The sequence below is a fragment of the Candoia aspera genome, chromosome 7, assembly GCF_035149785.1.
Source record: "Candoia aspera isolate rCanAsp1 chromosome 7, rCanAsp1.hap2, whole genome shotgun sequence".
NCBI classification, from domain to species: Eukaryota; Metazoa; Chordata; class Lepidosauria; order Squamata; family Boidae; genus Candoia; species Candoia aspera.
In genome coordinates, this window is record NC_086159.1 from 22,248,816 (window position 1) to 22,261,486 (window position 12,671).

General features: G+C 40.1%; 1 protein-coding gene across 5 annotated transcripts in view; it reads left to right on the forward strand.

Moving 5' to 3' along the window:
• The window catches only part of MYBPC1 (myosin binding protein C1), a 116,872-nt gene that overhangs the window by 63,994 nt on the left and 40,207 nt on the right, over positions 1 to 12,671 (forward strand). For all 5 annotated transcript variants that reach the window (XM_063308432.1, XM_063308434.1, XM_063308433.1 and 2 more), the window contains 3 exons: positions 1,731 to 1,897; positions 3,741 to 3,873; positions 6,819 to 6,943. In XM_063308432.1, coding sequence (XP_063164502.1) covers positions 1,731 to 1,897; positions 3,741 to 3,873; positions 6,819 to 6,943 — 425 coding nt within the window. The remainder of the gene's footprint in view (positions 1 to 1,730; positions 1,898 to 3,740; positions 3,874 to 6,818; positions 6,944 to 12,671) is intronic.

The window sequence follows — 12,671 nt, forward strand, 5'->3', positions numbered from 1 at the left end:
TTTTGATCTGACCTTCAGGAAGGTACTGCACAGTTTTTCAATAAGCATCCAAGTTCTGTAAACTCTAACTGTAATAAATAATAAACAAATAAGCAATAAAGAAAGTTACTATCATAAACATTAATACTATAATTTAATTGTGTTAATATTCCATATTCCTTAAAATATATTGAAAAGGTGATAATGCATAATTGCAACATACAGTATGTTGACTCACCATGTTGTTACACAAAAAGAACATAAGGTTTTTCTGCAGGGTGTTATGATAATACCAGCTATAGCCAATGTTACCATCTCTTTAAATATTCAGTGATCTCCTGAAGTAATTCAAAAAAGAAACTTTTCCAGTAACTTTTATTTGGAGGAATGTTTATTCCTACAAAATGTAATTCATTTCAGTTCTCAATATATCCCCCCCTTTTTTTTTAGTGTGTAAGATCAGCATAAGATACATGAATAATTTTTCATGTTATGAATGTTAATTTTTCAATGTACTTGTACCTGAGAACAATTTCTTTACAACCATCCAGTCATGCCAGGAACATACCACAGTAAAAATTAACAAGAGTCTATAATCCATCTTTCCTTAACCTGGTGTTCTCCAGATGTGTTGCACTTTGATCTCCATGACAGCTTGGAATTCTGGAACATCTAGAAAAACATTTGGAAAAAAAATCAGGTTGGGGAAGGCTCGACTAATTTCAAAGCAAATTTGGCCACTTTTTTTTTAATTCCAGAATGATTTCAGTAAAGTTCTATGACAAAAGTAATCTTGAAGTAGCAAACATTGATCTTCAGTACTACACTTCTGATGATAATCAGAAACTGATATGAATGGCTTGTAGGCAGAATTCTTCTGAACTTGTCTGCCTTCCATGTTGATTTCACCAGTCCATATTTGCAAAAATCTTAGTATGGCAGGGGAAAGCAATCTAATCATCACTTTGTAAAGAGGTATTGATATTTATTTATTTATCAACTTTTATTACCACCCATTTCCCCCTCCAAAAGAGGTATTGATATCCTTAGAATGTCTTCAAAGCTAACTTTCTTTCTGTAAGTTAGTAAATGACTTCTCATTAAGATTCAGACTGAATTTTTAATAGTGTAGATGATTTCCATATGTAGTTCCTGATCCAATTAATCCATTTGTTGTTAATCCCAGACCCTCTGAAATTTTCTGTTTCTAAGTATATCTCACAGTTTTCTTTTCATTAGTTGCATTCCATATTCTGAAAAACAATAGACTGGTGCAGAGCTCTAGTTTCATTCTTGTGAAATTGCATAGGTTTCTATTCAAAGGGCTAATTCAAGATCTGTAAAATATTACCCGCTGAAGACACAGGGTAAGTGCTCATCCTACTATTCTCTTTCTTTCTGCTATTAAGATGTTTAACCATACAACCAAACATTTTAGCTCAAATCCATTCCTAAGCTGTTGCCTTAATACTAAGCTTATCTAAAGCATTTCAGACATAGTCTTCCTTGGATCTGATTTCCAGTTGCCCAGTTCATTATGTAAGATATCTCATTAATTGGTGCCACTTTCCCTTCCTTCCTTCCTTCCTTCCTTCCTTCCTTCCTTCCTTCCTTCCTTCCTTCCTTCCTTCCTTCCTTCCTTCCTTCCTTCCTTCTTTCTTTCTTTCTTTCTTTCTTTCTTTCTTTCTTTCTTTCTTTCTTTCTTTCTTTCTCTTTCTTTCTTTTTCTTTCCTGTCCTTGTTCCTGATTAGGGAAATTAAACAAGAACCAGAAGAGCCAGAAATAGATGTGTGGGAACTCCTGAAGAATGCAAATCCCAATGACTATGAGAGAATTGCATTCCAGTATGGAATTACTGACCTGAGGGGTATGCTGAGACGTCTGAAGCGCACTCGCAGGGAAGAAAAGAAGAGTGCAGGTATTGAATGCTTGGAAAAGTTGTACCTTGTTTCTCCTGGAATCCAGAAGAAAATCTTCCTTTAAACCTTTCAGAAAGGAATTGGTTTTAATTAAGCAACTCAGTTTCTTTTTACTGAATAAAATAAAGTTGGTCTTTGTGTACACTATGAGTTTAAGTATTCAACTCCATAGTCAGTGATGATTCAGCACTCTCTCCTTCACATGTTTCTCTGAATATGTAATGGTAGAAGGTATGTACAGGCCAGGCCTACACCTTAGCATGCCTTCAGATCTGCCGTATGTGCCCTTCCCTTTATTCTCAAACCACCTCATACTAAACACAAGGCAGCTAAGACTGGATCTCCAGAGTTCCACATCTTTGGAGGGGAGCTAATTGTGCAGAAAGATGTACTGAAATTCCAAAGAACATGAGACACGACATTTGTAAATCCCTTGTCTGTCGTTCTTATTTATTCATTTGTATTTTCTTGTATACCCTTTTCCTGTTTCTTTTTCTTGTTTGTTTCTATACCTTCTTCAAAATATTTAATAAAGAAAAGAAAAAAGAAAAGATCTCCTTCAAACTTCATTCTCAACACAAGGATGTCCAAAAAAGAAAAACAGGGAGAATATCCAGGCCAATATGTGTGGCCATAGCTCATTATAAATTTCTCATCCTTGTACATTCATAGAAAAGCATGAAAAATTTCTGCTAGTTCCCATTACAATTGCCCTATTTCCCTTTTTCATTATTCCAGAGAGATGTACCAGGTACATTAAGCGTATGAAATACTATGATGCACTTAAGCATTAATATAGTTTTCAGTGACTTTTGTTGAGTTCTGTGCACAAAAATACTCAGGCTGCCATCTGGGACACAGTAGGATCAAAATCCAGTTCTCATTCTGCATATTGCAATAGTGAATTTTTAATTTATAGTCTAGTTATGTCAATTCATTGTTATGAGTAAAGGTCAACCTAGGACAATACTGAAGTGGAAAAGGAGTTTCTGACTAGCCAATATCTGTAGGAATTAGTGACCTGGGAGACAGCAATACCATTCTTCATTCTCCTGAAGATATCTTTGGATTGTATGGGAAGAATCAGTACTTTTCTAGGGTTTCCAGCTTCTCCCCAATCTCTTGAATCTGGAGGATATGGGAAGTGGCCCTGAGTTCCTTCTTAATGAATGATTGCTAAGTTCAGTTTGAGGGAAGAGCTAAGTAAAGCTGTATTTCAAAACATATACTTAAATCAGATGAATGGGGAATGGAGGAACAAAATTAAGTAAATGTAGATGAGAAATATGGAAAGGCTTGGGGAAAGAATTGGGAAGAATTCCTTCCCTTTCTCTGTCCCAACTGAGTTTGGGAAGGAAAAGTTAATTCTTAAGGAAGTTAATTTTTATCTAATGTAGGGCAGCTGCATACAGGCAGCAGAAATACAGATGAGAGCAAGATGTTGGTGTTTGGGTTTTGTTTTTTTGTTTTGTTTTTTGGTGTCTCTGTGTTACCCTGTAATAATCATCTTGAGATTTGCAGCTCAGATCTGGAAACTCTTACTATAATATCCCTGTCATCCATTACCCCAGGATTCCCCACCAATTTGCTGATACAAGCTACATGTGAATAGCTTTCATTCAAATATATTTTTGCCTGTTAATTATTGGCATTTATTTTCTTTATCAAGTTAGTGCAATTTCAGCATTTTGTAAACTGTAGTGTATCATCTGTAATGTCTTACACCATAAAAGAATCAGCTAAAGTATGTCATTTGGACTTTGTAAAGTTAAATATCAACTTTTTGTTTCCAAAGGCTTTCTTTTTTTACTTCCAATTCCCATCATCTTTGTCATCCTACAGCTTTTTCTAAGATTCTGGATCCTGCTTATCAGGTGGACAAAGGAGGTAGAGTAAGGTTTGTGGTGGAGCTGGCTGATCCAACAGTTGATCTAAAGTGGTATAAAAATGGCCAAGAAATACGACCAAGTGGAAAGTAAGTATGTGCATTAACTTAAATATAAAGAATTTTCCTTATTCATATTCTATTGGTGATGTTAACCATGGTTGCTATTAAGCATTATGAGATGAGATTCATATGTTCAGATACATGAATATATAGGCCTAGGGACAAGCAATCTTGGTGGCCAAGGACCAAGATTCTATTTATTTACTATGCAATTTTAAATTTTGTTTGTTTTGTCCCTTGGATTCAGTCTTGACTCCTGGTGACTTTCTGGACAGGTCCATGCAGTTTTCTTGGCAACATTATGGAAGTGGTTTGCTGTTGGGATGTTTTTTCATCTTTCCAGGCTAAGGATTAGAGGGAGTGACTGGCCCAAAGTCACTCAGCTGGCTTCTGTTCCTAAGGGAGGACTAGAACTTGGGTCCCTTTACTTCTAGTCAGCACCTTTTCCACTACACCACTCTGGCTCTCTACACTTCACTGGCTCTGTCAGCATTATAGATTGTCCCCATCTGGGTGACATGGGCAGTAATGTGATGACACCATGCCAGCAGGGTAGAACTGACACTTTTCTAAGGACTTTTTGTTTGGGGGGGCAGTGATTAGGAGGGAAATCTTTTTGTTTGAGTGTAGTTGTGTTAAGCCTTTTATTTTGAAAAACTATAGGAAACTATACCATTTAATGCAACATCTACCACCAAATGTCAACAATCTCTGGTGGTCAGGGCTCTGGTGGCTGTAAAATGATTTGGGAATCATATGCAACCCATTAATTGTTGCAATAGAAAGAAAAAGAAACAGGAAGGCATAACTCAAAAGGATAATGAGAAGCAGATGCTCTCGTAAAATCTATCCTACTGCACCATTTACTACACCAGCTTTTTGTCAAGGAATAGTTGAATTTAATTAATATAGTAAACACAACCATTTTATGGCCTTTGCCAATACTCGGCTTTACCACGGAGAAACCATCCATCATACAGGTCAGCTTGAACAGTACTGACACATGTCCAGTAGTCTACACTGGATACATGTAAATTAATTATCTGATAGTTGGATGTGAGTTGGAGCAGCATAGGTTGAAGCCTCCAAGCTTCATCTTGCAGTGCTCCTTCTCACATGCAATCTGTGAAGCTGGCTATTGTTTGTTTGTTTGTTTTGAACACATGTCTAGTGGTCTTCCAGACTACTAGATGTGTTAAAAAGCAGTTTCCACACATTTCTCTTTCTCTACCTTCTCTTGCCCCCCATCCCTGTTCCTAGGAGTTGGAAGGGTGACAGGAGAAGGGGGAAGCTTAAGTGCAGGGAAACAATTCTTTAACTGCCAGCTCTCCAGTCCTTTGGATTGCTTCATGGGATCAGAGAACCAACTAAAGAACTAAACTAACTAAAAACTATGAGAGCTAACTAAGAACTAAAAGCTACTTCCCTCCCAGTGCTTCTTTGCCAACCCTCAGAGCCCGGGAGTGGCAGAAGTGGGGAGCAATTGCTCTTTGGGGCAAGGGGAGAGCCTGATTTGAAAGAACCAGACTCTTCCCCTTCCAAAAGCAGAATGGCTCTGGTCAGTGGTGCCCAGACAGGGGGGCAGGCCTGAAGCAGCCACAGCTGGCTAAAAAGAGACTCATGGCCCTGATCATATAATCAGAAATGAGAAATGATTAACAAGGCAAGTTTGCACTCCATTTAGCAGAACATGAGAGTAAGCTGTAAAATCAGGGTTACCTCCATCTGGAGACCAGATCTACATTTTGTACTCTTCCCTCCCCACGATAAATGCTTCTAGAGAACTCTAATGTTTGCACCATATTCTGTGGTATGTTTGTTTTCAATAAAATATGGGGGGAGGGGTTCTGCTGAACCAATATAATTAGCTTTGCCTTAAAAAATTCAAATGAAGATGACTGCAGTAGGTCCTTGTTCTTGTGTAAGCTCTCTCCATCCTTGTAGTCTGAGCCACAGCTGTGTGTTCATTAGCAATGAAATCCAAAAGAAGGAAGGAAGGAAGGAAGGAAGGAAGGAAGGAAGATGAGCTAATTAATAGAATCCATGAGAAATTGGGTTGAGTGACTGGAACCCTTTTAGTTCAGTGATTAATGTTGGATTGAAGGTGGCAAAAGTAGTCTTCCACCATGTCTTCTAAGTTAGCTTTCTGACCCAAGTGTGAGAGTTTTGACTTCCAGAATATAGTCTGTATCTCTATCAATGCCCTCTTCTCCAAAGCCCAGAACTTCTCTTAAGAACTGACCTGAATGCACCAATTCCAGACTATTGAGCAGCTGCAGGATTGCAATGAGATTTGGTCATTATTGACCTGAAACAAATGTGAATTGATGACCTTAAGGTGAAAGGCACCATATCCCATTACCTATCCCATGAGCCATATGGCCTACCAGTAATGTTGGCTCCTTTACTCCAGCTATTATTGTACTTTTGAAAATATGTCAAGAGTGTAGGAATGGGACCTAGGCTCCTGTTACGGGTTATTTCTATCTTCCCTGAGCTAGGGTTTCAGCGACTGTTGTGTTCAGAACTTTTGAAGTTTGCATTTGCACACCATAGAAAGTTTTAGGGCCAAATGTTAAATCCATCTTTGCATCAGTCTTGGAGCCAAATGCTAAAAAAGCACTGAACTGTGGAGGTGGGGGAATTTAGTACAAAAACATTAGCTGGAGAGGAGAGGACAAGAGAATCATTAGGATTGCCAGAGGTCATCTTTCCGTTGGAGAAAGTCCCTCTTTGTTGCCAAGACTACAGCAAGAAGGAAAGGGCTAAACTCTCCCTGAGTTGCTGCTATAATTCCTAAAAAAAACAAAAAAACTGCATGCTAAACACAGTGACATAATTAGATAAGTGTTTTCAATACCTCCTGTTGCATCAGTCATTTTACACTAAAGTACCCACTTAGGATATGAAGGTTAAAGAATAATGGTGTCTGTTAATAATTCCAACTTCATTAATCTGCCATTTTCCAACAGATACATTTTTGAACACAAAGGTAATGAGCGAATCTTATTTATCAACAACTGCACGCTCACGGATGATGCCCATTATCATGTCACAGCTGGAAATGAGAAATGCTCAACTGAACTGTTTGTTAGAGGTACAGTAATGAATCATAATCTTTATTCCAAAGCTTCTGTCTGTTTCTTTAGGAGAGTCAAACCTCAATTTCATGGATGCCAGTATATCAGATTTCAGATTTAACAGACAAAATTGAAGCTGAATTTTATCCCATTTAGCAGATAATCACCTTCATTTTGCAGACAAAGGGGAATATTTCAATAAGATCTACAAATGGAGGATCCAATGTGTCTCTGCAGGAGATCTGCCATTGTTGCAGGTTGAATGGAGGGGGCTGGCTTGCTTCTCCCTTCTCTCTATGCCCTACAGGTGGCTGCAGACTTTTTGTAAATCTCTAGTGTATAGAATCAGGAAGCTGAAAGGAGCCATCCTTCTCACTGAAAGCAGACCAGGTCTGATGCTGCTACCATTTGGATGCCATATTATAACATACTTATTTACTTAAATGTGATGCCAGCTCACTTTCTGTTTTTATTTCCTCAATCATTGTATCATGAAGTTTGTCTTTAGTTTTACTAGATTTGAATTCAGCAGGAGCCCTTGTTAGAGGATGTGCTCCAGAACATACTGTAATTGCTGAAAGAATACTGAGTAATTAAGTAGCAGGGCACCCTATTTATATGTGTGTGTGTATACACACACACACACAGACATACTTATATACACATACACATAGTTGTCTTGGATGCAGAGTATGGGCTCAGCACAGCTGTAAATGAATATTAGCAGCCATTCATTATATTTGAAATGAAAGTTAGTTTTGTTAAGAAACACATAGGAAAGCCTCCCTTCTACCTATCTCCTGAAGAGAGGGAAGCCCTAAAGGAAACAGGAAGTTCTTTTTGTCTCTTAAACTCAGAGACTCATTTAACTAACCATAGGCCAGGTGAAAAATGGACACAGAGAGAATGTGTAAAAACCCTTCCCTTTGTCTATCTCTTGTCTTTTGCCCTAACCGTCAAAGAGATGATGCAATCGCTAGCATTTATTATCTTACGTGGTGTTTTGATTCTTCTGTTTCCTGTGCTCTCCTCTGATAGCCCAGGATGAAGGATAATTGGGGGAAGGGGGGTGTTTTTCTTTGTTTTGTTTGTTTTGTTTCTCCTTTGCTTTCTTCTGAAAGAAAGGCAATGGAGTGTTGAGAGACCAAGATTCAAGTCCACCCTCAGGCATGGAAGTCTACTTGTGTTGGGGGCCCAATCATTATCTCTCAGTCCAGCCTAACTCTCAGGACTGTTGTCCTAAAGAAAACTGGGAGAAGCAACTGAAGGAAAGGCAGGTTATTTGCTTATTTGATTGACTGACTGATTGAATGATTGATTTATATACAGCCAACTGACATAATTGCAACTCCAGGCAGTGTATGTCAAATAAAATCTCCCCCCACACACACAGTATTGCAAATAAAACCCATACAATATCAACAAAAATATTTGAATCCATAAACCTACATATCAACAATATGTAGAAGGGGACTCACCAATCATATGCTCCATCTCCCAAGAGCTGTCCTGGGCTAACATTCAGGGAAAAGGCCATGTCTTTAAAGCTTTCCTGAAGACTAACAGCATCAGGACTCTTTGAATCTCAGAGGAGAAGTCATTCCAAAGAGTAGACACTGCAACAGAAGCAGCATGCCTCCTAGGTCCCATCAGGTGACATTGCCTCAAGGATGGGACTTGGAGCTTCACCATCCTATGAGAGCATAGGCTATGTGGGATAGCCAGAAATAACTGGAGTTAGGCGGTTCCACAAATAACCCAGTCCTGTACCATGTAGGGCTTTGTAGGTGATAAGCAGCACCTTGAATTGCACCCAGAAGCCTATTGGGAACCAATAAAGTTTGAAAAGTAGTGAGGCTAGATGGGTACCCATAACTACCTGCTCCATTGCATTCTGGATTAATTGCAGCTCCTAGATTGTCTTCAAGGCCAGCCCCATTAAAGCATGTTGCAGTAGTCCAAATGGGGGGTGATTAAGGCATAAATTACCACAAGCAGGGCATCCCAATCCAGGAACAGGCTCAAATGGCACATAAGTTATGTAAAGACTTCCTAGACACAGCTGCCACCTGTTTCTTGAGCAGGAGCTTTTAGTTCAGGAGGATCCCCAAACTGATTCTAAGTGGGGGAGCACAACCCCCTTCATAACCAATGGTGGAAAATCTCCAATTCCTGATTCAGAGAGCCTGCAAACCACTAGGTCATGTAGAGAGGGCATGTTATGGACCCTATCTGTAAAGGAATTCCATCTGACAGGGTCCAGGAAGCGGGCCTTCTCTGCAGTAGCTCCTGCCCTCTGGAACATCCTTCCCCCAGAGGTGAGACAAGCCCACTCATTCCTGGTCTTCTGCAAAAAGCTAAAAACCTAGTTTTGCCATCATGCCTGGAGCAGGATGGGGAACAGCCATTCATGGGGATAGCTAGCACCCGAGGATGATCTTTTATACTCACGGACTGAAACACAACTTTTAGCCATCTGGATTTTATTATATTTTATATTTTATTGTCTATTTATTATTGTATTTATATTGATATTGAATTTTAAATTTTGTTTCTGTAAACAGCCCAGAGTCCCTCCGGGTGGTAATAAAATTTGAAAAATAAATAAATAAATAAAATTAAGTTGAAGTCTGTTGTTCCCCATCCAGGCCCCTACAGCCTTAAGACATAGGGGATGGCCCTTGACAGCATCACCTGGTCAGCCCAGGGCAGAGATATATAACTGAGTATCATTAACATCTTCAGCAAAGGATCGTTACCTTGTCATGGTGCTGGAGCTTGAGCACCTCAATGATGCCATGAGCTAAACCATGAAGGGCCACCCAAGACGGGAAGGTCATGACAGAGAGGTCAGACTAAATGCGATCCCTGGGGAAGGTAATGGCAACCCACCCCAGTATTCTTGCTGTGAAAACTAAATGGATCAGTACAACCAGAGATATGTCAGTATACCATCGGAAGATGAGACCGCCAGGTCGGAAGATGGTCAAAATGCTACTGGGGAGGAACAGAGGATGAGTTCAACTAGCCCCAGACATGATGACGCAGCTAGCTCAAAGCCGAAAGGACGGCTAGCAGCCGACGGTGCTGGTGGTGAACGGCGAATCCGATGTTCTAAGGATCGACACACCATCGGAACCTGGAACGTAAGATCTATGAGCCAGGGCAAATTGGATGTGGTTATTGGTGAGATATCAAGATTAAAGATAGACGTTTTGGGCATCAGTGACCTGAAATGGACTGGAATGGGCCACTTCACATCAAATGACCACCAGATCTACTACTGTGGACAAGAGGACCAGAGAAGAAATGGAGTAGCCTTCATAATTAATAGTAAAGTGGCTAAAGCAGTGCTTGGATACAATCCAAAAAACGATAGAATGATCTCAATTCAAATTCAGGGTAAGCCATCTAACATCACAGTGATCCAAATATACGTCCCAACCACAGATGCTGAAGAAGCTGAAGTAGAGCAGTTCTATGAGGACCTGCAGCACCTACTGGACAACACGCCTAAAAGAGATGTTATTTTCATCAGGGGAGACTGGAATGCTAAGGTGGGCAGTAAATTGACACCTGGAATTACAGGTAAGCATGGCCTGGGAGAACAAAACAAAGCAGGACATAGGCTGATAGAATTTTGCCAAGACAACTCACTCTGCATAACAAACACTCTCTTCCAACAACCTAAGAGACGGCTTTATACATGGACTTCACCAGATGGACAACACCGAAATCAGATTGACTACATCCTTTGCAACCAAAGGTGGCAGACATCTATACAGTCGGTAAAAACAAGACCTGGAGCTGACTGTAGTTCCGATCACGAACTTCTTCTTGCACAATTTAGGATCAGACTAAAGAGATTAGGGAAGACCCACAGATCAGCTAGATATGAGCTCAAAATATTCCTAAGGAATATGCAGTGGAGGTGAAGAATAGATTTAAGGGACTGGACTTAGTAGATAGGGTCCTGGAAGAACTATGGACAGAAGTTCGCAACATTGTTCAGGAGGCGGCAATAAAATACATCCCAAAGAAAGAGAAAACCAACAAGGCAAAATGGCTGTCTGCTGAGACACTAGAAGTAGCCCAAGAAAGAAAGAAAGCAAAAGGCAACAGTGATAGGGGGAGATATGCCCAATTAAATGCAAAATTCCAGAGGTTAGCCAGAAGAGATAAGGAATTATTTTTAAACAAGCAATGCATGGAAGTGGAAGAAGACAATAGAATAGGAAGGATAAGAGACCTCTTCCAGAAAATTAGAAACATCGGAGGTAAATTCCAAGCCAAAATGGGTATGATCAAAAACAAAGATGGCAAGGACCTAACAGAAGATGAAGAGATCAAGAAAAGGTGGCAAGAATATACAGAAGACCTGTATAGGAAGGATAACAATATCAGGGATAGCTTTGACGGTGTGGTCAGTGAGCTAGAGCCAGACATCCTGAAGAGTGAGGTTGAATGGGCCTTAAGAAGCATTGCTAATAACAAGGCAGCAGGAGACGACGGCATCCCAGCTGAACTGTTCAAAATCTTGCAAGATGATGCTGTCAAGGTAATGCATGCTAATGCCAGCAAATTTGGAAAACACAAGAATGGCCATCAGACTGGAAAAAATCAACTTATATCCCCATACCAAAAAAGGGAAACACTAAAGAATGTTCAAACTATCGAACAGTGGCACTCATTTCACATGCCAGTAAGGTAATGCTCAAGATCCTGCAAGGTAGACTTCAGGAATTCATGGAACGTGAATTGCCAGATGTACAAGCTGGGTTTAGAAAAGGCAGAGGAACTGGGGACCAAATTGCCAATATCCGCTGGATAATGGAAAAAGCCAGGGAGTTTCAGAAAAACATCTATTTCTGTTTTATTGACTATTCTAAAGCCTTTGACTGTGTGGACCAGAACAAATTGTGGCAAGTTCTTAGCGGTATGGGGATACCAAGTCATCTTGTATGCCTCCTGAAGAATCTCTATAACGACCAAGTAGCAACAGTAAGAACAGACCACGGAACAACGGACTGGTTTAAGATTGAGAAAGGAGTATGGCAGTGCTGTATACTCTCATCCTACCTATTCAACTTGTACGCAGAACACATCATGTGACATGCTGGGCTTGACGAATCCAAGGCTGGAGTTAAAATCGCTGGAAGAAACATTAACAATCTCAGATATGCAGATGATACCACTTTGATGGCTGAAAGCGAAGAGGAACTGAGGAGCCTTATGATGAAGGTGAAAGAAGAAAGTGCAAAAGCTGGCTTGCAGCTAAACCTCAAAAAAAACCAAGATTATGGCAACCAGCTTGATTGATAACTGGCAAATAGAGGGAGAAAACGTAGAAGCAGTGAAAGACTTTGTATTTCTAGGTGCGAAGATTACTGCAGATGCTGACTGCAGTCAGGAAATCAGAAGATGGGGAGAAGAGCAATGACAAATCTCGATAAAATAGTTAAGAGCAGAGACATCACACTGACAACAAAGGTCCGCATAGTTAAAGCAATGGTGTTCCCCGTAGTAACATATGGCTGCGAGAGCTGGACCATAAGGAAGGCTGAGAGAAGGAAGATAGATGCTTTTGAACTGTGGTGTTGGAGGAAAATTCTGAGAGTGCCTTGGACTGCAAGAAGATCAAACCAGCCCATCCTCCAGGAAATAAAGCCAGACTGCTCACTTGAGGGAATGATATTAAAGGCAAAACTGAAGTACTTTGGCCACATAACGAGAAGACAGGACACC